The sequence below is a fragment of the Oreochromis niloticus genome, linkage group LG22 (genome assembly GCF_001858045.2).
Source record: "Oreochromis niloticus isolate F11D_XX linkage group LG22, O_niloticus_UMD_NMBU, whole genome shotgun sequence".
Lineage (NCBI taxonomy): Eukaryota > Metazoa > Chordata > Actinopteri > Cichliformes > Cichlidae > Oreochromis > Oreochromis niloticus.
Window position 1 is genome coordinate 37,873,588 of NC_031985.2, and position 27,752 is coordinate 37,901,339.

General features: G+C 42.2%; 2 protein-coding genes across 9 annotated transcripts in view; one reads left to right on the forward strand and one right to left on the reverse strand.

Moving 5' to 3' along the window:
- The window catches only part of ddx39b (DEAD (Asp-Glu-Ala-Asp) box polypeptide 39B), a 25,565-nt gene extending 4,997 nt beyond the window's left edge, over positions 1–20,568 (forward strand). For 2 of the 7 annotated variants that reach the window (XM_019350777.2, XM_019350782.2), the window contains exons 3-11: positions 1,257–1,384; positions 2,111–2,203; positions 2,279–2,462; positions 7,669–7,787; positions 10,004–10,135; positions 11,095–11,204; positions 17,712–17,856; positions 18,354–18,501; positions 19,570–20,568. In XM_019350777.2, the coding sequence (XP_019206322.1) occupies positions 1,257–1,384; positions 2,111–2,203; positions 2,279–2,462; positions 7,669–7,787; positions 10,004–10,135; positions 11,095–11,204; positions 17,712–17,856; positions 18,354–18,501; positions 19,570–19,595 (1,085 nt within the window). In that variant the 3' untranslated portion in view covers positions 19,596–20,568. Of the gene's footprint in view, positions 1–1,256; positions 1,385–2,110; positions 2,204–2,278; positions 2,463–7,668; positions 7,788–10,003; positions 10,136–11,094; positions 11,205–17,711; positions 17,857–18,353; positions 18,502–18,585; positions 18,946–19,569 lie in introns of those variants that run through there. The other 5 variants (XR_001223327.3, XM_019350780.2, XM_005463604.3 and 2 more) reach the window with 5 other exon arrangements.
- The window catches only part of mgat1b (alpha-1,3-mannosyl-glycoprotein 2-beta-N-acetylglucosaminyltransferase b), a 15,685-nt gene continuing 8,253 nt past the window's right edge, over positions 20,321–27,752 (reverse strand). For both annotated transcript variants that reach the window (XM_003458517.5, XM_005463609.4), the window contains exons 2-3: positions 25,388–26,605; positions 20,321–22,622 (exon numbers count right to left, since the gene is read on the reverse strand). In XM_003458517.5, coding sequence (XP_003458565.1) covers positions 21,921–22,622; positions 25,388–26,251 — 1,566 coding nt within the window. In that variant the 5' untranslated portion in view covers positions 26,252–26,605 and the 3' untranslated portion in view covers positions 20,321–21,920. The remainder of the gene's footprint in view (positions 22,623–25,387; positions 26,606–27,752) is intronic.

Genomic DNA, 27,752 nt, shown 5'->3' on the forward strand with positions numbered 1-27,752 from the left:
TGAAACGTGCCGGTGCTTAAAGAATGAAGAACACACACTTTGTCCAAAAACCTCTCATGTTTAGCTGTTTTTTTGTAAAAAGATAACAATGTTAGCCTTTTCTGCAGCTATAGGGCATATATGGTCTCACTCTTGGCTGGAAGCAGTGCTTAAACAATGGAAAAAACACAAACTTTGTCCAAAAACCTCTCATGTTTAACTGTTTTCCAATTTTTCTTTGGTCATTTTAGCCTTTTTGGCCAGGGTGAAGGGAGTATCTGCCATCAAACAAGAAGACAGCCGCATGTAACTACGACGGTGTTTGCTAGTTCACCTTACATGCATTAATGTAATAATGTGGTTAGCGTACTCAACGTTAATTACACACGAACAACATGAAGCTACTCACGCAGAGGAGAACGGCTGCTGCTGCCATCATCATCCTCATCATTCTGCTACGCTGGCAGGGCTAGGGGCCAGGACTCTACTCTTCGGGTTTTTGGGGGATGTTGCTAACTCCGGGTCCGATAACAGGCACCACACCCGCAGTAGATGTGCACGGTGTCAAACACGGCACATTTCTCGGCTTTAAAAAAACCGCTTTGCGTCGCCAGGTGTTCCATCAGATTTGAGGTGTTACCTCCTTTGACAGTATCACAGTATCAGCTTAAAGCACTTGTTGCAGGCTGCTGAGTTTGCATCTTTTGCTGTGAAGTACAGCCAGACTTTGACCGCTTCGCCTTGGGCATTTTTAATCTGTAGCTCTGCTCTAAAAGAAAGTACCTGGGCCCGCCTACTATCCTCGGAAACGTAAAATGATTGGCTAGAATCCAAAGTGTATGACATCTCAGGAAATAAAGCACCGAAATGTGCGCTGCTTTTCGGTCTGGTTACTACCGTTTATGTCAGAACCGGTGCCATCATGGCACCGGACACCGGTACCCATCCCTAGTAGTCATAGATATAACTTACCTCAGGTCAGCAGGCAACTTGCTCCAAAGAACAGGACTACAGATACTGAAAGCACCCGTAGATCTAAGTCTGGGAACAGTTCAAAGATGTGCATGTGATGACCTGAGAGGTCTGACTCTGTTAAAGACCCTGAGAAAGTATACTGGAGGACAAACCACCGAAAGCTTTGTGAAATAATTAAAGGTAACGGTAATAAAGGTAACTTTGTATTGAACTGGGAGTGAAAGAAGTGACTTGAGTACTGGTTTCTGGTTGCTGCATCCTGAATGAGCTGAAATTCTCCTGCTCATGTGTTCTCCTTCCAGTTCAGCATGAATGCATCCCTCAGGCAATCCTGGGTATGGATGTGCTCTGTCAGGCCAAGTCTGGGATGGGGAAGACTGCAGTGTTTGTTCTTGCCACCCTGCAGCAGCTAGAGCCCATCACCGGACAGGTGAGGTGTAGCAGCCTGGATTAAAGGTCAGAGCTAAAAGTTGTTTTATTATATTGTAACAGCTGTCATTTAATTGCTTTTCTGCATTTATTTTTATTTTAGATTCTGCTTACAGCTGATTGTGATTTTTAGCTAATGAGCACATTTGTTCTGTACTTGTGGCGCCTTCATATCTAGATTAACAGGCTCAGAAACAAACCTGAAAGCAAACTCGAGATATTGCGTTGTGTCTTTTGTGTAAAGTGCCGACTTTTACTTGACAGTCATAGAGTCAGTTGACTCCATGATGTTGTGATTAGGGCTCTTGCACAACTCCTGACTGACCAACTGCTAACATCCAGATGAGAGAAAAAATGTTCGAGTCACTCTTAATTATTACCATCCACTTGGCAGAATGCTTGGTAAAGAGTTTTGGGCTGTTTGAGCGTGAACGAAAGACTTGCAGTAGTGTGCAGGGAAAAAAGAACAGTGTACAATGTAGCTTGCCATCACCAGTGTGTGAATGTGTGAATGAGTGGATGACTGAATGTAGTGTAAAGCGCTTTGGGGTCCTTAGGGACTAGTAAAGCGCTATACAAATACAGGCCATTTACCATTTACATTCAGATTTACAGATGCATCGTGTTTTCAAGGACCATAGTGCTACTTAAGTTCATGTGCAGTAAAAACATCCCATAGTGAATTAAGTTGGTACTATATCTTAATCTTAGCCATTTTTATGTGCAGGTCTCTGTACTGGTGATGTGCCATACCAGAGAGCTGGCGTTTCAGATCAGCAAGGAATATGAGAGATTTTCAAAGTACATGCCCACTGTCAAGGTAAAGCAGCTTGAACTCCTACATCAGTTTCTCCCAGGCTCAAACAGTATGATCTATGCTTGTGTTTTCCTGCAGGTGGCAGTGTTCTTTGGAGGGCTGCCTATAAAGAAGGACGAAGAGGTGCTGAAGAAAGACTCTCCTCATATTGTGGTGGGAACACCAGGCAGAATCCTGGCACTGACGCGCAACAAGACGCTCAATTTGCGTCACATGAAACATTTCATCCTGGATGAGTGTGACAAGATGCTCGAGCAGCTTGGTAAGTGGCACAACCCACTTTTTAAAGCAAAATCAGATCCAAATATGTGCCAGTGTTTAAAACCAAGAAACAAAGAAAAGGATAAGATAACATTCAAACCAACATCTGTCTCATTAGCTTTGTGGTCTCACTGTGGTAGCTTGTGGTTTTTATATATGCAGTCCAGTTTCCTTTCCAGGTTTCCTGCCTCCCTTGGGGAGCTTGCAGCAGTAAATATGAGTCTGTGGTTTTCCTGTTCTGTGTGATTTTTATAAGGATCATGAGTTATCCATCTTTTCTTTTCCTGAGATAATAAAGTGTTTGACAGCTGACAACTCAAGGCCAAGGTGCTGGTGGTAGAAGTCAGTGTACTGCGGGTGGCTGTGGCTCAGGTCGTAGAGCAGATCAGCTACTGATCGGAAGGTTGGTGGTTTGATTCCTGGCTCCCCCAGTCTGCATGCCAAATATCCTTGGGCAAGATACTAACCCCAATTGAACGATGCGTTCATCGGAGTGTGAATGTGTGTGAATGTTTATTAGTTGCACTTGAGTTTAGAAGTGCTTGTATGAGTGGGTGTGAATGGGTGAATGAGGCGTGTTGTATACAGCGCTTTGAGTACTCCGGGAGAGTAGAAAAGCGCTATATAAGAATCAGTCCATTTACCATGATTGGTGTGATATTACAGAATAAACAGTAACGTATACATGACATATATCTAGCTAAATCTAAATGTACACAGTGGATTTCTCTGCTGTGCTTGTGTGACAACAAAGAGCATAAAGCTTAAGAAACAAATTTCTCGGTTAAAGATAAATTTGGAGGATTGTGAAAGATCATGGCAACAGTGTCTTCCCACCTTTGTAAAGGCAGAGGGGGCAGCTAAACAAATGCAGCATGACTTTGTTGCTTTTATTTTGATGACAACTGCTTCTTTTATTGTCGTAACCCTGCTAGGTGGGCGGCCTGGACAAATTTGTGAAGTGATAACTCGAGGACATGGGGTGTGATACCACTAGAGTATCTACTAAAACACTGAGGGCTATCAGTGGTGGTCTCCAGAATGTTTTCAATATACATACCCACTTGTGTGAAAGTGAATGCAGTTTTGCTGTTGTTTGTGAGAGATAGGTCTTTTCCTAATAAAGTTCAATGAGGCGACTGTTGTGATTTGGAGCACAATCGGGGCGTCATCAGGACGCTACAACACAGAGCGAACACCATCCCCACAGACACAGCAGCCAGGGGAAACAGAAGAACAGCACATCAAGAAGGCCCTGAGTAAATGTGGGTATCCCAGCTGGACTTTTGTCAAAGCTGGGAAGGCGCCAAAAGAAAGCTCCAGCCGATCCAGGAGAGAAGGACAACTGCTGCCCAGGCGAAAACCTGTAGTGATCCCGTACGGAGTATCAGAAAATTTTTTCTAAACACCACATCTCTGTTTTAAATCCCAAAACATGCTGCACCAAAAATTGGGTCCCCCAATATAAAAATTAGAGTAATATAGTGTACGCTGTTAAGTGCCAGGAGGATTGCCAGGATTTCTACATCGGGGACACCAATCAACCTCTGGGTAAGAGGATGGCACAACACAGAAGAGCCACCTCATCAGGCCAGGACTCTGCAGTCTATTTACACCTACAGGCCAGTGGACACTCTTTCAACGATGAGGATGTACACATCCTGGACAGGGAGGAACGCTGGTTTGAGCGCGGAGTCAAGGAGGCCATTTACGTGAAAAGGGAAAGACCATCTCTGAATCGAGGAGGGGGCCTAAGGGTACATCTGTCACCATCTTACAATCTGTGATTGCAGCCATTCCCCAACTGTCTGTGAATGGGACTCATGGCCATTGATCAGTGTTCTTTGATTAATGGTCTTTGATTAATGGTCTTTGATTAATGGTCATGACCTCCCAGCCCATTGTTCACCCACCAATAGTTTCACTCATTGTGTAAATGTCCTGTTTATAAGGTCAGCTGAGACTGAAGAAGTCAACTGGATGATGATGAAACATTTCTTCCACTGAAAACGTCCAGGTGAACAGAATCAACCTTTGGGATTTACTTACCTGGTTGATTGAGCATGCATCAAAACTCTGACAATAATAATCCACGCCTTTTTTCACACCATGGCGCATGTGGTGAGGGACATGATCAATAATGGGTCAACAACCCTCTTAAGGGATAACTTCCACTAGGGATTAATACCTGGGAATCTCCACCATTTTGTTTCATAACTGAAGAAGCTTCTCGGATGAGACGTGAAACATCTTCAAGAAACTTAATGAAATCTAGTTGCTTTCAGTTCAGTTTTATTTATACAGTACCAGATGACAACAACAGTCGCCTCAAGGTGCTTTATATTGTAAGGCAGACCCTGCAATAATACATACAGAGAAAAACCCAACAATCATATGACCCCCTATGAGCAAGCACTTTGGCAACAGTGGGAAGGAAAAACTCCCTTTTAACAGGAAGAAACCTCCGGCAGAACCAGGCTCAGGGAGGGGCGGGGCCATCTGCTGTGATTGGTTGGGGTGAGAGAAGGAAAACAGGATAAAGACATGCTGTGGAAGAGAGACAGAGATTAATAACAGATATGATTCGATGCAGAGAGGTCTGTTAACACATAGTGAGTGAGAAAGGTGACTGGAAGGGAAAAACTCAATGCATCATGGGAATCCCCGGCAGCCTACGTCTATTGCAGCATAACTAAGGGAGGATTCAGGGTCACCTGGTCCAGCCCTAACTATATGCTTTAGCAAAAAGGAAAGTTTGAAGCCTAATCTTGAAAGTAGAGATAGTGTCTGTCTCCTGAATCCAAACTGGAAGCTGGTTCCACAGAAGAGGGGCCTGAAAACTGAAGGCTCTGCCTCCCATTCTACTTTTAAATACTCTGGGAACAACAAGTAGGCCTGCAGTGTGAGAGCGAAGTGCTCTAATAGGGTGATATGGTACTACAAGGTCATTAAGATAAGATGGGGCCTGATTATTTAAGACCTTGTATGTGAGGAGCAGGATTTTGAATTCAATTCTGGATTTAACAGGAAGCCAATGAAGGGAAGCCAAAACAGGAGAAATCTGCTCTCTCTTTCTAGTCCCTGTCAGGACTCTTGCTGCAGCATTTTGGATTAACTGAAGGCTTTTCAGGGAGTTTTTAGGACATCCTGATAATAAAGAATTACAGTAGTCCAGCCTGGAAGTAATAAATGCATGAACTAGTTTTTCAGCGTCACTCTGAGACAGGATATTTCTAACATTTAAGTTTTTTATTGATCTTGCAACACATACTTAAACATATATATAAGAGAAGTAGAAAAAAAACAACAATAAAACAAAACAAGACAAAAACAAAACAAAACAAAAAAAAAACCTGCTGGTGTTCACCCCTGCCCTTACAAGTCTAAAAGAAAGAAAAGGGTAAGTAACAATGAGTTCCAACAAAAGAAACGCAGAAATAAGCAAATAACATTGGTCACAGTTAATAGTCCTTCAAATTATGATATGGTCATGATTTCCTGTTTGCTCCAAATAGCTCCAGAAGTAGTCCCACTGTTCATCTCTGACTTCTGTATCATTTTTAAGTTTATTCAGCATGGACTCATAGGAAGCAGTCGCTACCATTGCTCTGATCCAATCTTTCAGTTCAGGACGTACTGTAGTCTTCCAGTGCCTAAGGATAATCCTCGATGCAGTTACCAGTCCGACCATAACAACCGTAAAAATATTTTTATGAATTCTTGGAATATGAGAACGGTCTCCCAACAAACACAATTCGGCAGTTAGGGGCACTTCTAATCCTGACCAACCTTTTAAGAGTGTGACGACTTCCTTCCAAAAAGGAGCTACAAGGGAACATTCCCAAAAACAATGTAGGAAAGTCCCTGCCTCAGTTTTACATTTCCAACAGAGATAGTCAGGCATAAGCTTCATACAATGTAATCTTGTTGGAGTATGATAATATCTATGCAAAATTTTATATTGTATACATTTGCTCTTCGCCTCCTTAACATGACTCCCATTTTCCGCCAAAATGCCCATCCATTTTTCATTTGAAATTGGTGCATTTAAATCTATCTGCCACAAGGTTTTAATGTTCAAACATTGCCCACTTCTATTATTGTTTACCAACCTATAAAAACATGATGCTGTGTGGTGCTCTGAGGCATATTTATAAAATCTAGAACAAGATTTTCATGTCCCCTTCTGAACTTCGACATCACTCAATGTCTAATTTGCAAATATCTCCAGAAATTTTCCTTCCCTTCCAATTTATATATGTTTGAACAAGGTCTTTATAGGACATAACTTCCCCATCTTTAAATAAGTCACTAATAACATTTATGCCATGAGACTGCCACAATTTCCAAAACACAATTTTTTTCCCTATACGAATAGCTGGAGACAGGATATTTCTAATTTTAGAGATGTTGCACAAATGGAAGAAAGCAGTCCTACATATTTGTTTCCAAGCTCCTTAGATTACTATGACCTGGATGACCGAGAACCTAGACTTGGCAGCTCTTAGGGTTTATTTTTCTCAGTGTAACAGCAGTTTTAGATGTTGGGTGATGTGATTGTTCAATACTGTACAAAAACTTTAGGAATTAATTGTTTTTCAAATGTGATGTCATAGATTTCTTGGTGTTTTTGACAATTCATTTGGTGCGAAGTGAAGCAAAAACGTTTTCTTTTGAAGGGCCTTTTACATCGGCCATGCGCTGCACTCACTGCTTGTCATTTCAAAACATGTGTCTCTCTGACTTTATATCCTGTACGAGAGAGTTTGTGTTGTATTATGTTTAAATGTTAATAAAAACATGTATCGCTGGTTCATAAAAAAGGAAACTTTGTAACTATCCCGACTGTTGAAGAGTGTGTCGTTTCCACAACACTGCTTCCCTCTGAGGTCTGCAGAACCTGCGACAAACAGTTCACCGAACTCTGATACGTACAGAATGTTCTCCTTCATCATGTGGTTGAACTCAGCGCAGCAGTAGGCTTCGTTTCTGTTCCTCACACAAAGATACGTCACAAGTGTGCTTGCGCTGCACTTTGCTCGGTGCAGCGGGAAATCGTTATTGTGTGGCGCAAACAATAGACACAAATGGGTTTCAGAGTGCAGCGCGTGCATATGTGAAAGGGCCTTAAGTCATCATTATTTAATCTTTCGTCACTGCAACTAGATGAGTTTGTAATACACTGTAAATAATGTTCTCTTCCTTAGACATGCGCCGAGATGTCCAAGAGATTTTCCGTATGACTCCCCACGAGAAGCAGGTCATGATGTTCAGCGCCACCCTGAGTAAAGAGATCCGTCCAGTCTGCAGAAAGTTCATGCAAGATGTAAATACGCCCCTTCACTTTCATCTGCCATGCATCTTCCGTTCCCGCCACACCTCCACTACTCCTTCGCCTGCTGGAACAGTGGGTAACAAAGTCCAAGTCGATGTTCAGCCTCCATGAGTCCAAGTCACAAGCAAGAAAGAAGTGTTACTCCAAACATCCCTTTCACTGCATGGGGAAACGTCTGCTGCCATAGTGATAGTTCTTTTCTGCTGTACCTGGTCAGCACTGAGCCTTCAACAGAGCCTGTAAACATGACCATAACTGTAGCTCACCCTGGCTTAAAGCTGCGGCATACAATTTCTGGTGATTAGACAGAGGGTGTATATCCAAATTGCCATGCTTATGAACAGCTGTGGAATAGCCACATGCCTGTAACAAGTTCACTTTATTCAGCTAGTACTGTCTGGCCTGTCTGGGATATGTATTCTGGTAGTGTAGCTTTAAACTGTTACATGTTGCATAATAGAGCCAAATTTCAGACACTGGGATCATCATATGAGTGAGTACACCTTGTGAATTCTGGTATCTAAAGCCTGAGGGCAGCCTAACTTTAGCAGCTCCTTTACAGGTCAAAGATACTAGACTTCTTATTTCCAGTTGTGTAGGTACTTCAAAACCCAACATTGGCTTTCAATAGGACTGTTGAGTGACCTCAACAGTCCTATTGAAAAACACAATAGCTGGATGTTTTATTGATTCAAATCAGACCTCAATAACTCAGAAGGGCCAAGGACACCAATGAACTCATCTTCTGGCTCTTCAAGCAGTTCAGCTAGTTTATTTGAAAACCAACCTGGTTAGTTTTTGCGTAAGATGAAAGTGAAACAGTGGTAGCTTTCACTCATCTTATGCAAAAATAAAAATCAAAACAACTTTGTATGACGTTCACCATGTCATCAGTAAGTGCCGAAATGTATGTAGCACATATACAAATTGACAACGTACACTCACTGCTGGTTCCTACTGATACGACCTGAAAAGCTACTTAAAAAATAAATATATATTACACAGTGTCCTGTTCATCCTGAGCAGGAAAACAGAAGATTTATAAAGACAAAGAAGTGCAAATGAACTAAGAAACAATAGTATGATGCTTGTAGATCATAGCCTTAGCATTCAAAGTGATGACTCATTGAATAAACCACTGCTGTGTTTTTAGGAGAGTAAAAAAGGGTTATATGAGAACCCGTCCATTTGCCATTTACATGCTTTAATCAGAATGACTTACCAAATGATCTTACAATAGAAAATATGGTAGCCCTTTTAATAGCAGTCATATTGTGACAAGATGAAGTTAAGCCACATTTGCCAGCAATTCCTGCAGAAATCCTGGTGCTTCACTAATGTTTCCATGCAAATGTAACTGTGAAAGGTTCGGCTAGTTAGTAAGCAGTACTTATCTGTAAATGTCATCTTCTTGTAGCTGCAAAGATGAGGATTAATCAATGATAATCAATAATAGAAATAATGATTCGTTGCAGCAGCAGCAACCACTGGTTGTGTTCCCTTGCTGTGATATTAGATGTAGAGTAGCTTAAAGAACCAGTTAAGAATCAGCTCATATACTGAGCTGGGAGATCCAGCCAGTCTGTTCTCTTTGTGTTCGCGCGTGTGTGTGTGTTTACTTATGTTTCTGGAGACCAAAACGTGGAGTTTTACTATACTTGTGGGGACTAACAGCTCTTATAGGGACAAAGTTCCCGTCCCCACAAATTTGAAGGGATTTTCGAGGCTCAAAATGTTGTTTTAGTGTCAGGGTCACAGTTAGGTCATGGTTAGGTTTAGGCTGAGGGTCAGGCATTCATATTTCATGGTTAGGGTAAGGGGCTAGGGAAAGCATTATGTCAATAAGATGTCCCCACAGAGATATGAAAACACAACTGTGTGTGTGTGTCTTACCTATACCAAAGCCTTCCCTCTGTCTCCTCACTGCTTCCTTTTCACTTCCACTGTATTATGTTTTGTGTGCCCTCTGATTTCGCTCTGACACATGGTGTCTCATGTGTTTCCCTTCTGCCCTTAAATAATTGTACTGTCTTGCAGTGTAAGACATATATACAGTATACTGCTTATCTCTCTTTTAAAACTCTCCAGTAACGCTACCACAATCTGTCTGACCTCCTTAAATAAACCCACTTCCATATTTCCTTATTTTTACACTATGCTCTTCCCTGAATCTTGCCAACCTCCCTTTCCAACTCCTGCCGGTCCAGCCGATGGAAATCTTTGTAGATGATGAAACCAAGCTAACTCTGAATGGGCTGCAGCAGTACTACGTCAAGCTGAAGGATAATGAGAAAAACAGAAAGCTCTTTGACCTCCTGGACGCACTAGAGTTCAATCAGGTACCCACACCATACCTTCCCCACAGCCTAACCCCCCTGTGGACATTTTTGTTTTGTCTGTTTGCTTTTCTGTTGATGGGAATTAGATTGCTGCGTTTTATGTTCATGTCTTACAAGCATGTTACTGTGGTACACACTTCCAGATCCTGCTAGAGTAGCATTAGTTATTTCAAAGATCATAATAAATGTTATTAATGTTACTTGTATGCAACCCCTCAGCTCATCAACTTCCTGAAACCAGGCTCTATTCTTCTTCTGATTGGCTACACCTCTCAGAAAGAAGGGTTAGGGTTAGGCTGTGTGCCAGAAGACATCTCCTCACATTTACAGTTAAAGAAATACTTAATAAGATATGTACAGTATGTGTGTGTACAGACAGAAAAGTATAATGGTCCTCTTAAAGGCCTTACTATGCTTCAGTGTGAGGGAGCGAGGGAAACCATATACTTTGGTCATGTGAGTATGTGAGGGTCCACTAGAGTGAGAGGTGCGCCCACCCAGTATTTATGTTAGATATCAGCCCTGTAGTGACTTTAATACCTGAATCATGTATATTTGACAACAGGGCCAACAGGTCTTTACCACATCAGCAGCAGAGCTAACAGAATGTGGAGGAAACTAACAGGAAAGCAGTGTCATAACTACTAATCAACAAGTTCTGCTCGCGCAGTTTGCGAGCTTGTCACTGAACTTCAAAGAAACAAGTCGAGCGCTAGTGAGTGTCAAAAAGCATGGCTGACGGTGCTGTCCTGTCATGTTTCTCTCTGTCTCTTTTGTCCTGGTGTTATTCTACATGAAAACTTTTTGATTCTACTTGTAGTAAAGTAATAAATAGCTGTTAATGATCGATCGTCTCTGAGTGCTGACGAGGGGCGCACACAGTGAAAAAGACACACAAAGGAAGCAGACAGGACTTAATGTCCACTGTAGCTGAGTGATTGTGTCGCTGTGCCGCTCAGGTGGTGATCTTTGTGAAGTCCGTCCAACGGTGTGTAGCTCTGGCTCAGCTGCTTGTGGAGCAGAACTTTCCAGCGATTGCCATCCATCGAGGGATGCCTCAGGAGGAACGGTAACTGAGAGCGGTGACGCCATAAATGTTTGTTACTATTTTATTTCTCCAGATAACACCGAACTGCCATGTTTTCATTGTGTTCACTCTACTTGTTCTTTTGGCAGAGGATAACAAGCTCAGTGTGAACCTTTTGGAAATGGCTCAAATGTAATCATTTTCAGTTGACAGCTCCATGCAGCTGCAGTCTCTTTCTTGTGGCCAATTCAATTCAGTTTTATTTATATAGCACCAAATCACAACAACAGTTGGTACTTTATTTTGTACAGTAAGGACCCCACATCTTTATGCTTTCTACTATATAATAATATTATGAAGAAGGAAGCAGGAGGCTTTTATTTTTTTCACTCTCAGACACTTTTATTTTGTTAAATTAATGTGTTCTGATGATTATACCATAGCAAATATAACTTTTACTGGTTAGTGAGGTCATTCTTTATATTGGGTAAAGCATTAGTTCTTATAGTCTTATGTGCTCTAAGATGCAGTGCTGTGCAAAAGTCTTGAGCCAACCATTGTTTCTACATACTTGTTAAGACAATGGTGCTGTCTATATTGCATATATTGAAACGTGCAAACATACCATAAAAGGAAATACAGTACATTAAAACACAGAGTCTGTACAGTCTGACCAGCTTTATTCTTCAACACAGTCTGAACTCTCTGAGACAGCTTCCTTTAAGAATATTCAGGAGCAGTTCTCCAGGCTTCCTGAAGGACATTCAAATGTTTGGGGAGGCCATGACTGATAGTCCCATTGTGTGTTTTTTATATCCAGGTATGTTTTAGTGCATTGGCGTGGTGTTTGGGATCATTGACGAACTGAAACATGAAGCTCTTGCCAAGCAATCTCTTTCTGGTGGATCAAAATATGATGGTGCTTTCCTGCGTTCATCATTCCATCAATTTTGACAAGATCCCCAACATCACTGGCTGAACTGCAGCCCACGACAGAGTCGCTACCTTGTTTTACCGATGGCTGTAGGCACTCACTGTTGGACCTCCTGATCTTTTCCATACATTCTTTATTATCAGGATGTCCTAAAACCTCCCTGAAAAGCCTTCAGCTGATCCAAAATGCTGCAGCAAGAGTCCTGACAGGGACTAGAAAGAGAGAGCAGATTTCTCCTGTTTTGGCTTCCCTTCATTGGCTTCCTGTTAAATCCAGAATTGAATTCAAAATCCTGCTCCTCACATACAAGGTCTTAAATAATCAGGCCCCATCTTATCTTAATGACCTTGTAGTACCATATCACCCTATTAGAGCACTTCGCTCTCACACTGCAGGCCTACTTGTTGTTCCTAGAGTATTTAAAAGTAGAATGGGAGGCAGAGCCTTCAGTTTTCAGGCCCCTCTTCTGTGGAACCAGCTTCCAGTTTGGATTCGGGAGACAGACACTATCTCTACTTTCAAGATTAGGCTTCAAACACTCCTTTTTGCTAAAGCATATAGTTAGGGCTGGACCAGGTGACCCTGAATCCTCCCTTAGTTATGCTGCAATAGACGTAGGCTGCCGGGGATTCCCATGATGCATTGAGTTTTTCCCTTCCAGTCACCTTTCTCACTCACTATGTGTTAACAGACCTCTCTGCATCGAATCATATCTGTTATTAATCTCTGTCTCTCTTCCACAGCATGTCTTTATCCTGTTTTCCTTCTCTCACCCCAACCAATCACAGCAGATGGCCCCGCCCCTCCCTGAGCCTGGTTCTGCCGGAGGTTTCTTCCTGTTAAAAGGGAGTTTTTCCTTCCCACTGTCGCCAAAGTGCTTGCTCATAGGGGGTCATATGATTGTTGGGTTTTTCTCTGTATTTATTATTGTGCGATCTACTGTACAACATAAAGCGCCTTGAGGCGACTGTTGTTGTGATTTGGCGCTATATAAATAAAATTGAATTGAATTGAATATTGATGACCACAAATATTAGCCTAGTGTGCATTGGGTCCTTCACAAAAATTTGAGGAAACTGTACAAGTAGAGTGACAGCATGTCTGTTGGCATCTGAAACCCTCAACCTGCTGTCCCAGCATGCAACAGCACAGAGGATGGCACTGGCCACAACAGACTCATAGAAACACCTGAGCGTTGTCCGACACATGTTGAAAGACCTCAGAGACGACTCTGGCCCTTCCTGTAGAGTGCAGTGGTGTTTTTAACCCACTCCAATTTATTATCAGGTGTACTCTGAGGTATTTATAGTCCTGCACGTCGACCCCCTGGATTGAAACAGGGGTCACAGGTTTCCTGGTTCTCCTAAATCCGTTGGTCTTTGCCACGCTGAGTTGCAGATGATTCTGCTCGACCACAGCCCGATACTCATCACCCTCACTGATGCATCCAACCACCGCAGAATCATCTAAAAGTAAAAGGTCTGTGGTGTAGAGGGTGAAGAGGAAAGGGGAGAGGACAGTCCTTTGTGGTGCCCGTCGCCTTGTCAGACACACAATGTTGAAGACACACATATTGTGGTCCTCCTGTCAGATAATCAACAAGTGCACAAAGCAAGGTCCATATAAATAAGCAGCTTTGATGTGGAAGAACTTGACTGGCCTGCACAGAGTTCTTAGCTCTGCCTGACAGAACACATGACTGTACACTCAGCTCCTCCTCTGTCTCTGCATCTTCCACTCTCTCTACACTCATGGACTTAGCGTGCTACCAAAACACAAGATGGAACAATGAGGAACAGCTGGTGGCCTTCAGCCTCCTCTAAGCACTGCTCCACCCCTCTCCTGCAGCTGAGCCAGAAACCACACTCTGTTTGGCAAAAATTAATGTGGAAACTTACGAGCCAGTCCTTCTCATCCAGCATCAGTGTCTGACTGATGTCGGTGACGAAAAAATCCCATAAATACACTCGAAAAAAGCTGATGTCCAAGAAAAACTTTGAAAGTCTTTCAGGAAGCTGGAGAGCTGTTACTCAAGACCACTTCAAAAATTCCAAGAAAGTGTGTCATTGGAAGAAAAATGTAAAGACATGAGTTCAATTCAATTCAATTTTATTTGTATAGCGCCAAATCACAACAAAAGTCGCCTCAAGGCGCTTCATAGGTACATAGAAAAACCCAACAATCATATGACCCCCTATGAGCAAGCACTTTGACAGTGGGAAGGAAAAACTCCCTTTTAACAGGAAGAAACCTCCGGCAGAACCAGGCTCAGGGAGGGGCGGGGCCATCTGCTGCGACCTGTTGGGGTGAGAGAAGGAAGACAGGATAAAGACATGCTGTGGAAGAGAGACAGAGATTAATAACAGATATGATTCGATGCAGAGAGGTCTGTTAACACATAGTGAGTGAGAAAGGTGACTGGAAAGGAAAAACTCAATGCATCATGGGAATCCCCGGCAGCCTACGTCTATCCGGTTGTTCAGTGATGACGCGACGAATCCTACTTCCGGGCCTAAAGTAGTCTGCGTTTAATATGGCTTTTGTGTTGTTAACATGTTTAATGTTTTGTATTTTCTTCTATTTAATCTCAAAAAGCTCCTAAAACAGTCAGTGATCACTGTTGACTTCCCTCGGCTTTTATTACTGCTAATCATTTATTTAAGCTCAGTTTTTAAAACCTTACGATGTAACTACAGCACAGCCCATGCAGCAGTATATGAATGACTAACCTGGTATTGTGGATGGATTATCTCAGTTGTTCTCCTGGCTGAAGTTTAGTCCTTTTACAGCATCCTGCCATGCGATTACATTTGTTCCTGACCACCGAGAACACTCACGTTAACTTTTATCGAGTGGGAAAAAAAAAAGTTAGCTTGTTTATGTTATGCTAACATAGCTGTGTCGCTAGCGGTCACGTAGCACATCATTATATACCAGCTAGCCCAACTTCAGTAACCCTACAAACGTCACTGCTGTTTAGTTTTCTGTCTTCATTTATGTTGGAAGTTATAGCAGAGCTGTACGTTTGAATTTGTTTCTAAACCCCGCAGTCAGGACATGCTATATTGTATTTAGATAGAAGCTAGCGAGCTAACTTCCTGCTAACTTCTAACTCCGTTAAATGTCATAAATTCCGTTTTCATGGATGCCTGGATGTTAAACTCAATTGTTACACCTGGTAGAGCAGAACGCTGATCATTTTATTAAAGATGAAAGACTTTAGACAGTTTTTCAACTCTCAGTAATGCCACAGTGATCGTTTGATATATGGACCTGCAGCGGAGTTTAGGCCCAGACACGGCCAGTGACGTCAGACTGAACAACCGGATTGCAGCATAACTAAGGGAGGATTCAGGGTGACCTGGTCCAGCCCTAACTATATGCTTTAGCAAAAAGGAAAGGTTGAAGCCTAATCTTGAAAGTAGAGATAGTGTCTGTCTCCCAAATCCAAACTGGAAGCTGGTTCCACAGAAGAGGGGCCTGAAAACTGAAGGCTCTGCCTCCCATTCTACTTTTAAATACTCTAGGAACAACAAGTAGGCCTGCAGTGCGAGAGCGAAGTGCTCTAATAGGGTGATATGGTACTACAAGGTCATTAAGATAAGATGGGGCCTGATTATTTAAGACCTTGTATGTGAGGAGCAGGATTTTGAATTCAATTCTGGATTTAACAGGAAGCCAATACAGGAGAAATATGCTCTCTCTTTCTAGTCCCTGTCAGGACTCTTGCTGCAGCATTTTGGATTAGCTGAAGGCTTTTCAGGGAGTTCTTAGGACATCCTGATAATAATGAATTACAGTAGTCCAGCCTGGAAGTAATGAATGCATGAACTAGTTTTTCAGCGTCACTCTGAGACAGGATATTTCTAATTTTAGAGATGTTGCGCAAATGGAAGAAAGCAGTCTTACATATTTGTTTAATATGTGCATTGAAGGACATGTGGAGTCAAAAATGACTCCAAGGTTCCTCACAGCATTACTGGAGGCCAAGGTAATGCCATCCAGGGTAAGGATCTGCTTAGATACCATATTTCTAAGATTTTCAGGGCCGAGTACAATAACCTCAGTTTGATCTGAATTAAGAAGCAGAAAGTTAGCGGCCATCCAGGTCTTTATGTCTTTAAGACATTCCTGCAGTTTAACTAATTGGTGTGTGTTACCTGGCTTCATGGATAGATAGAGCTGCGTGTCATCTGCATAGCAGTGAAAATGTATGCTATGTCTTCTAATGATGCTGCCTAAGGGAAGCATGTATAATGTAAACAGAATTGGTCCTAGCACTGAACCCTGTGGAACACCATAATTGACCTCAGTGTGTGAAGAGGACTCTCCATTTACATGTACAAACTGGAGTCTATTAGATAGATATGATACAAACCACTGCAGTGCAGTACCTGTAATACCTACAGCATGTTCTAATCGCTCTAATAGGATATTATGGTCAACAGTATCGAACGCTGCACTGAGGTCTAGCAGGACAAGCACAGAGATGAGTCCACTGTCAGAGGCCATAAGAAGATCATTTGTAACCTTCACTAAAGCTGTTTCTGTGCTGTGATGAGCTCTGAAACCTGACTGAAACTCTTCAAATAAGCCATTCCTCTGCAGATGATCTGTTAGCTGTTTGACAACTACTCTTTCAAGGATGTTTGATATGAAAGGAAGGTTGGAGATTGGCCTATAATTAGCTAAGACAGCTGGGTCTAGAGATGCTTTTTAAGTAAAGGTTTAACTACAGCCAGCTTGAAGGCCTGTGGTACATAGCCGATTATTAGAGAGAGGTTGATCATATTTAAGATTGAAGCATTAATTAATGGCAGGACTTCTTTGAGCAGTTTTGTAGGAATGGGGTCTAAAAGACACGTTGATGGTTTGGAGGAAGTAATTATTGAAGTTAACTCAGAAAGATCAATTGGAGAAAAAGAGTCTAACTTAACATCGATGGTACTAAGAGTAGCTGTAGATAATATTACATCTGTGGGATGATTATTGGTAATTTTTTCTCTAATGATAAAAATTTTATTTGTGAAGAAGTTCATGAAGTCATTACTAGTTAACGTTAAAGGGATTGTTGGCTCAGTAGAGCTCTGACTGTTTGTCAGCCTGGCTACAGTGCTGAAGAGAAACCTGGGGTTGTTCTTATTTTCTTCAATCAGTGACGAATAGTAAGATGTTCTGGCTTTGCGGAGGGCTTTCTTATAAAGCAGCAAACTATTTCTCCAGGCTAAATGATGATCCTCTAAATTTGTGACACGCCATTTCCTCTCCAGCTTACGAGTTATCTGCTTTAGGCTACGTGTTTGAGAATTATACCACGGAGTCAGGTACTTCGGATTTGAGGCCTTAGTTTTCACAGGAGCTACAGTATCCAGAGTCGTACGTAGTGAGGAGGTAAAATTATTAACAAGATAATCGACCTCTGTTGGAGTAGCGTTCAGATAGCTGCTCTGCTCTATGTTGGTACAGGGCATTGAAGATGATAACAGTGTGGGGACATTTGCACAGTACTGTGGGGATGTTGATCAGCACTCAGCAGCCCAATACACACATAATGAAACTTTTCAATGTGAGGATATGTGGCACACAGACCAAGCTTCACTTATTGTCCTCTGTAGTTTGTCTCGCTACCAGCAGTTCAAGGACTTCCAGAGGCGAATCCTGGTGGCCACCAACCTGTTTGGACGAGGGATGGACATTGAGAGAGTCAACATTGCCTTCAATTATGACATGCCAGAAGACTCTGACACTTACCTTCACAGGGTGAGACAATCCATGTGTTGTTCACCTGACAGGCTACAAGAATAATAGAAATATATGTGAAAGCTGCACAAGGTCATATTTGTGACTTATTGGAGGATGTACAAATACATATTTAAGGAGATACTGAGGAATCTGAGCTCTTTATTAGATAGACACAGTTGTGAAGCATTTATTAATGTTGTAATCAGCTGAGCAGGCAGTAGCTTATTCCAAGAGTGGCAAGGAGGGTCTCTGTCCTGCACCCAGGCTGGAAGGAAGTCTTCTGTTAAAATAGGACTTCATAAGACAAACACGGGTTCAGAATAGAAAAGGCAGGTCAAATACTCTGGGAAAGCACTAACATTAACCTGTACCAGAATGATGAAAGAAAAACATGGAGAGGGCTTCTATCAAATCCATACGACATTGTCTTATACTGTGGTATGGGCACTGTGATGCCACTGGAGTGAAGGGTTGGTTGGTAAAGTGGTCAGCTGCACTGGTGTGTGTTGGTGTAGGTTGCTCGAGCAGGCAGGTTTGGAACGAAAGGCCTGGCCATCACATTTGTGTCTGATGAAGGTGACGCCCGCACGCTCAACGATGTCCAGGACCGCTTCGAGGTGAACATCGGCGAGCTGCCAGAAGAGATAGACATCTCCTCGTACAGTAAGTCTTCTTTCGTTTCTTGAATTATTTTAAGGTTCATCCAAACTAACAACACTGACTGTGTGTGTGTGTGTGCTCCTGCAGTTGAATCAGCACGATAAATGAGCTGGACGCTCCAGTTGGACTTCCATTCACTTTGCAGTTTTACTCTGATGGAAGATGCAGACTTTGTTCGTATAAACCCTGGCATGTCCAACAGCAGATATTTACCCAAGCCTGTGCTTATTGAAAGGAAGAAAGCAGGGGCACAGCTCCCTCTGCAGGAATGATTCAGAATAGACTTTGTATGATAATATTTAAGTTTCTAATGTCGGTATTTGTTAATATATAATTCAAGTTATCTGTTTTTTTAGGTGTGAGTGGAAGTACCAGAGGTAGTTTAGTACTGACAGTAGAAAGGCACTGTTTACTGCTGTGGATGAATAAAGTTTGTCTGGTAAGGTCTCCTTTATTCTTCATCCTCTTTTTTTAAATCAACATCCACACTCGTGCTGTTGGGATACGTGCACAGTGTGTTTGTTATTGTCTGACACTGACTTGTCAGGATGGCAGCACAGTTTTCTTTAAAACCTCTACATATCATTAATGGTGCTTTCACCAATATTTACGGCATAGGTGTAAATTGAACGTCATAATATCATGCATGTGGGATTTTTAACTGCTGACAGGAAGTTTGATTCCTTCTCTAGAGCACACACCCATCCATCGTTTCCAAAAGGAATCTCTTATGTTTAATATCATTATTTGGAGTTAAAATTAGGTTAGATTTGTGAGTCATTGTGATTTTACTTTCAACCTTTTAGTACGATCTGTTGTATATTTGTTTGTTTTTAAATCCAAGCCTTGTTGAAGACAGCATCTTGGACCAGGTATACTTGTGAACAGCGCCTTTTAAATTTGAGCCCCGATCGTATCTGGTAGTCTTGCATACAGAGGTTTTTTCACAGCGCGTCGGCCACCTTAACTCTATGAATCAACCAAATAACTGACGGAGCTGAACGAAGACGTCTCATCACAGCTCATTTGGCACAACACAGAATAATGTCTGTATTTTTTTCCATTCTTTAGATGTGGTCTGGTCACATAGGGTGTAGTGCCCTGTGTGCTTTTGAGTGTGATCTTCAGTCAGTGCCGCTATTACGCTCCAAATGAAGAATGATCACTGTGGACACGCATGGATATGAGAACTGAAAATTTCCTTCAATATGTGGACAAATATCAAAATAGTGGATTTTATTTGTAATGTAATAAAGTTATAAACACATCAGGCAGTGGTTTTACACATCACCATACAGAAATGGGTATCAGTCAATCATGTAGATAATCTCCCAAAGCTAATTACAGTACAGTGATAACCATCTGTAGCTACCTCACAGACTTCCTGTTGCAGAAACTATCAAACACTGGTTGGTTTTTCTACAAACTGCACTTTGAAGCTGTTTCAGGGCGATCATGATGTCAGTGAAATTTGAAGTTAATTTGCAGCTTTACATCCTTCATTAACCTTCTACAGATTGACACACCTGAAGGAAGCGTGGTGGAAAAACACTGTAACCCTTTGAAATTTAGTGTTTTTCCAGTAAAGCATGGCTGTAATTCACACCGGAGTGACAGGTGGTCTACTCAAAGTTGTCTTTTTCTTTTTAAGATTAGACTTCTGCTTGAGCAGGATTAGAGCTCCAATTTTAAGCAGCTTTCTGAACCAGGAAAGCCACTAACCATCCCCACAGACTGACCTACGTGAGGGTTTGTGGGCAGGTATCACAGGGGCTTTCTTGTCAAACTACACTTTAACATTATTCACAGAAGTTCATCAGAGTTCGACAGCATGACGGCCTCTGAGGAGTCTCGTTACCCTATGTTGGTTTGATAGTGAAGACTTCGTGCACTTACACACCTGCTGTTTGTCCCGTGTAAATGCTTCTAACAATGTCACCTCCTCATTAAAACAGCGGTTTCTCACCAAAGCTTCATTCTTTGTGGAAACAATATTTAGGCGTACTCTCTTGTTTTATATCTGAAACCTATTATTACTGTTATTAGACTTCAGACCTTTTTCAGACTAAATCTTGTTATTTGGCATCCACACCTCTGTATTTGTAGCACTGATCAGTAAGAAATGTTGAGCCTCATGACTGAGAGACAGTAAAGCAAGTACTGCACCGTTGTCAGTTAGTCCTCAATCCAAGCTACTGTTTTGATCTCCCTAAACTCTTAAAATGGCCTGTTTACTACCACAGACTGTATATAAAAGATGCACGTGTTGCCTGCATTCTTTCCAAAGGGCAGCAGGGGACAGCTGCACAAAAACTTGAAAAACCTGTTTCTTGATTTAAGGACTCAGTAAAACCTTCCTGATGATTCTGAGGAGGATAAATCACAGCATGCTTTACTTGTTGGGCTACCTTTTGATTTTCACATGAGCCTGCACTGGTTCTCAGTTACGCAGCAAGATCTCCAGCCTGGAAATCAAGGGGAAAGAAGTAAAAACAATTGAAGTTTTGTTTATTTACTTCAATCGGTTCATGGTCACAAATCATTTTTCCCTGCTTTTGTCTCTGTAGTCACATCTGTGAGCTGGAGGAAGGTGGACGTAAAACCCTGCACAGTCAGGCTGACCCCTCATTTTGTTCAGCTTATGTTTAAAATGGTCAGCTCAAGGCTTCAGTGTGTCCATCTTTTATATACAATCTAATGCGTGATGCCTTCTAGAAGTGTTACAGAAGCCAAGAGGTGGATAAGAAGGTGTTACATAGGACACTCATTTCTCCCAGGTGTGAAAGGTGATTAGTGTGCTTGCTTTCAACGCAGAGTCTGACCGATTCTAGGATTTCACAGTATCTGCTTACTTTTTGTCTAGTATGTGCAAATTGATAATGTTCATAGCAAAATGCTTGGGGAGTCATTACAAATGTGTTACCGTAGTTTATCTAGCAGAGTGGTGCTTACTCTTCTGGATCACAGACTAGCCAAAACTAAGAACCCTCCAAAAAAACAAAATTGCATTGATCTAATACCTGTCAGGCTCCACTGCAGTGTACCATCACTCATACTGTTGATAATGACATGATTACCAGTAGCTGCTGCAAACATGTGAAAGTGATGTCAAGTCTATATTTGGCCAGTTTGCCACAAGAAGAGAAAATACACCAAACAAAATGAGCCCAGAAAGCAAGGCACGCCGACAGCAGCCGTTTAGTTTAAGGATGGTATGACTTCAGCCAAAGTGGGACCGCTCTGAAGTCTGTGTGGCCCACATGTGCCGATCCTCAATGAGCGTCAGTTTTAGAAGCTCGGCCTTCCAGCTCCACGTTCAACTTTGAACTCCTGCGTCCACCGTATTCTTTGGTCTGAGAGGGTGTTCCTCTGATTAAGGCTCTGTCCCCTCTTCAACACCATTCGGACCGCGTCTGGGTCTCTCAGCTCCAGCTGGTGTCATACTGCGACCAGCCCTCTGGTGGAGCTAAGAACACCCTTCGACCACGGTACAGGAAGTTGACCACACCTCTATAACCTGTACGAGGAACTCCTGATTTTAAGTCATCCATTACTCCCAGATTTCGAGCAAAGACTTTAAAGCTGTCCCTGGTGGAGTACTGCACCCTGTACGGCCCGGGTCCTCTTAAACTGCCCCCTTGTTGCAGATCCTCAATCTTTACCAGTGGGGCACTATAAACCTCTTTAATAAAATTTTCCTCATACTTCTCTTTCAGCAAATAAGACAAATCCAGTTTGGTAAAAGGCACAAATTCAGTGTTTAGCTTAATATAACGAAGGTACTGGTCAAAGAATTGACCTAAGCTCACACCTTTCCGGCCAAAGGTGATAGTCCGAGAGATTTCTGGCCGAATGCAGGAGCGGCCCTTGCGCTGTTCCGGCTGACGCATCCAGTCGTCCCAGAAGGCCGATGGCCATTTGGGCTCCAGTTCATCCCACATCTCTTTCAGCAGCATCCAGCCCAGACCAGGGAAGAAGTCTGTTCTGTAGAGGAGATCAGCTTTGGACGAATCCACCAAGGCGTCTCTGCCATTATCGTTCCAGGCAGAAACGCACCACAGGGTTGGGTCAGAACGCAAGATCGGGTACAGGGCTCGGAAATACTCAAAGAAGTCAGGTGCGACCTGAAAGAGAGGAAACAGATGAAGAGTAATTTTGCTGCTTCAAACACATAATCTACTGTACAATATAAAGCGCCTTGAGGCGACTGCTGTTGTGATTTGGCGCTATATAAATAAAATTGAATTGAACATAATCACTGCCTCAAGTGTAACGATCCAGGTATTATTTACCTATTTATTATACTTTATTTGTTTTACTATCTGTTCTTCTCTGATGGTCACAGACGAGATGCAAATCCAAATATCCTTTGTTCTTCTAGTTTGTTAGCCGACAACAACTACTACTGTTCAACCTGAAACCATTTAAATGTTTGCTCACCACAAAACGAACGGGCCTGAAAAGAGTATTCTAGTGTATGACAGCGTATGTTCTGGCTTTGTAGATTCATATTTGTGGAAGTACTGTAGCATAAACAAGCCAACTAATACAGCAGACAAAAGCTGAAGCACAGAGAGCTGAGTCCCATCATTTTCATTCCCAGCATTACCCTACAAATGCTGTTATTGGTTTCCCTTCCTCCATGTTAATTGTTTTTTTGGGGGGAAAGAACAGAGGGAAAAATCCAGCTGCTGTCAGAGAGCTCTGTGTTTTCCTCCTTCTGCCCTTCTAGAAGTCGAGCATTCACTTTTTGCTTTGCCATCTGAGAAGATCTTGATGTTCTTGATGTTCACTTCTAGACTGATTTCTGAGACTTCTTAAATCAGTTGATTTTCATGGTTGCAGTCCTACAACTTTTTGATTGTAATTCTTGCATAATTTCTCATGCTTGAATGTCCTACATAAGGACCTTATTAATTCTACAAAAAACTAAAAACAAAACAAAACTGATTAGCCTTCAATTTATTCAAGGTAAAGCATTCTGATTACTGTTTAGGAGAACGAGGCTACCTGCAGCAGACTAACAAAGGTTTGATTGCTCCATGACAGAAGACTTGATCCTGTCATGATGTACCTTGCCTATACTGCTCTGGTCACTTTCGTGATATTCATGCAGTAGAGGTGTACCTGTCTGTTGGGTTGATATGTGTATAATGCACACCATGGAGACAATAAGGACACATATGTACAAATGCTGTTCGTAGACTTCAGCTTAGCATTCAGCACGATCATTCCTCAGCACCTGATTGGAAAACTGAACCAAGAACGACGAGTCAGCATACAGAGAGGAGGTGCAACAGCTAACGGACTGGTGTAGAGTCAACAACCTGTCTCTGAACGTGGACAAAACAAAGGAGATGATTGTTGACTTCAGGAGAGCACGGAGAGATCACTGTGCACTTAACATCAATGGATCCTCTGTGGAGGTCATCAAGAGTACCAAATTCCTTGGTGTCCACCTGGCAGAGAACCTCTCCTGGTCCTGTTGCACTGTTGTGTGTCTGCATCGTTCTGTTCTGTCTGGTGTTGCACTGGTTTTGTCATTTTTGACAATTGCACTTTCTGTAGTCATGTGCTGATTGTCTGTTATATATAGCACCTTCATCTTAGAGGAACGCTGTGTCGCCTCACTCTGTACTGTACCACTGTACATGGTTGAAATGACAAAGCCACTTGACTTGACTTGAACTAGTTAGGGATCAAACACACTAGCGGTTATTAATTACCAACTATTAATTTAGAGGACTGGGTAATTAATTTTCCCAAGGGGCTACATGAGAGGAAAACAAACTGTTGTGGAGGGCTGCACCAGTAAGTTAAACTCAGCATTAATAGTTCAATAATAATTTTATCTCTACTGGTGTTACTGGTAGATGTTGCAGTTAGACAATGAAAATTAAAAAAATAAAAGTAAAAACACCAACAATTTAATTAATCAGTGAATAAACATTCCCTTTTTGTCCCATTTCAGCCCCAACCTATCTGAGCATGCAGCAAAAAGCATCTGTGATCTTCCAGTCCCAGTTCCACCTTAATCTCCAACTCTTTCCCTATCCCATGTACAAAGATCAGTAACTGGGCTGCCTCAGACATCACATGCTTGTTATGTAAATAGTTTCCCTGCCCCACAAAACAGCTAAAGCAGATTTGTGGGGGGGGGTGTCCTAGAGGAACAAGGGTCTCTGCTTTGAGACCAGCCTGGGACCACAGCATCATTCCTGATCATTCATATTCACCTCTGCGGTCTATTATTAAACACAAAATTCCACAAAACACTAAAATCTGAACAATACCTGCCGCACATACAGTGTGTAGTAATCCAGTGGTGTGTTACAGCAAGTGTAAAAGATCCATTTACTTAAACTCTTTATTCTTAAAGACAAAGCATTTAGCAAAACACAGACTCATTCCACAACCTGCCAGAAACATGAAAAGAGCAAAACTTATGTAGCTGGTAGATACCAATTAAATAAGTAAAGCCAGATTTTTCCCCAGGGCTCAGTTTCTCCAGAGCTGCTGGTTGAAATTACTTTATACTGCTGTAACTGCAGAGCCTCTTTTTACCACAACTTTTCTGTGTCACATGAAGCTTTTTAAGCGGTCAATTATTAAGAAAAAAGTTCTTAGCAAGCCTTACTATTGGATAAATACAATAGATATGGGTTTTGGGGTGCGACCATGGTTATAACTAGCATATGCTGTCTTAAGCGTCAACTCAAAAGGACATGCATAGGGTTGGTGTGACAGTGGGAGATGCAGGCATAGGTTGAAATGGAGACAGAGGATGACAAGTCTACTGAAGTCTTTGCTGCTAAAATGATACAATGACAGCAAAATAACACACATCATCAATACCATGATAATAATGTGGATGTCTGAGAGCACTCACCTCCAAGTCATCCTCCACAATGACCACAGTAGACTGCGAGAATGTGTGGAATACTTGGTTGAGTGCCCAGCGGTAATGTCGGGCGATTTTGTAGTACCCCTGGAACTTCCTGTGTTCTGGCCGGACTCTGATGTCCGACAGGTCTGGTTGGCTTATGTGCGTTACTTTTTCTCCGTATGAGCCAATCACACGAGCCGTCTCAGCATGGCCACAGTCTTGGCTGACGATGATTGGATATAGTTCTTGAGAAGGGCGGTACTGTATCAGTTTATCAAGACTCCGTTTTACTGTCACTCTGTCACAGGCAATAACCAGAATGGGAATGATGACTTGTGGACCGGAAACAGAAGCTGTCACTTTGTCCTCAGCAACCTCTTCCTTTACATCAGTGGCCTGATGCCGTTCTATATTGGAGCCTGCAGCTACTGTAGCAACAGACCTCTGTGTGTGCTTTATTTCAACTTGGTCCCCAACATACACGTCATTTATGAGAGGAACTGGATTATTCTGCTGCTGGTGAACAATCTGATTTACTTCTTTGATATTATCAGTTTGCTTCTTCCCAATCTCCTTCTGCCGAGCCCACACTGCCCTGTGACTTTCAATTTGCTTTAATAGCTTTTTCTGGGTGTCAAGTTGAATTTCAACCTCCTCGGCCAGTCGGATGACCTCCCCAGCAAGGTTAACTCGACCTCCTTTACCTCTGACCATGCCCCACTCCTCCTTTCCTCCTGGTTCAGTTCCACCGCCTTCTCCTAGGTGGCCCATGGGAGGGCGACCCCAAAGGTAAAGTAGAAGCAAAGCATTCCAGGCGACAAACAGGAAAGCACCGCATAGTATAAAAGAGCTTTTCTTGCGAACCATGGCCCAATAACACTAGAAAAGGGGTGGGGTTGATAAGGAACAAGCGATAGCAGTATGAATCCTACAGACCAAGGTGACTATTTTGGATGTGCAGGGACTTAATATGCCACTACTCTGTACTTATTTCATTCTGTCCTTTAGTCAGGGGGGTGTCTGCTATAAGAATGTCTAATTTAAAAGGAATTTACATGATGTTACTGTGGAATACATGCAGTCTATGAAATCCCATAAGGTCAGGTCAGCAAGCTTGCAGCTAGCAAAACGGACTGCAGGTGAAAGTGGACAAAAGGAGAAGACAGGTCACTTTGGGTGGAGGGAGTGCAACTCCTTGAATGTTATCCTTCCACCATCATCCTGAAAAGAGAGAAGGGAAACATTCAGCTTGGTGACTGTAGGTCATTTAAGAATTTCATAAATGTACTATTTATGTGTCTCCTCTGTAAACCAAAAGCAGCTATACTGTCAGTTAAACCCTCAACAAGATCAAGACAATTCCTCGTCCTGCGGAAGAGACAACTAGGGATGCAGAGGGTTGGTGTCACTGCTGAGGATACAGGAAGATGGTGGGAAATAGGGCTGAGCCATATCATACCGTTCACGGTAATACCGGTATAACGTTAGGCAATGATAAGAAAATGAAATATTGCGATAGAATGTGGGTAAAACGCACATGCACAGTGCCTTTGTTTTCATACGCACATGGCGGAAAAAGCATGGCGGCGACGGAGAATGAGAAGGTCGAAAGCGGATCGTTGAATGAAGCTGATGAACCAGAATTGGTTTGTAAAAATGATGCAACTTCAGTGCTGTGGAACTGGTTTGGCTTTCGTCCGTCAGATACAGACCAAAGCACAATTTTTGGTAGAGCATACAAGCAGGCTGTTGTTATTACCAAACCGATTTTATGTGGTACACGGGGCTCAAAAATCTGTCAAATGTCAAATGTTTTAGTATGACTTTGGTAAAGCTACAAAGCCGCACCGCTTGATGGATTGTCGGAGCATTACGACTACCGTAGTCAGGAGCCTCGCGGAGTGATACGTACTGTGCTTCAACATAATATTACCGTATTGTGTGTGTATAACCTCTTTCTAAGTTTTGTGGATATTAGGGCTGTTCGATATAACGATATATATCGGATGACGATATAAAAACATCTATCGTTTCATTTTACGCTATCGTTTGTTTCGTGGTGTCGCAAAATAAACTGTTTACGGCAATATTTTTTCATCGTTTTGATGGTCACTGTAGTGGCTATATTAATTTCCTAAAGTTCTCTCTTTCTCTTATATTTAATATAACCACACTACGGATGGACAAGTGCTTGTTTTTATGCGTTGCGGTTAGCAACAACGACGGTAACACCATCGCGTGTCCGCTTGTTTATGTTCCACATAAACCTTTCACAATAAAGCTCAAGATCCTGTTGAGACTTTTCAAAATAAACTCAATCACGTGAAAGAGCAGATTATTTACGGATGAGAAGCAAAACAAGAGTCAC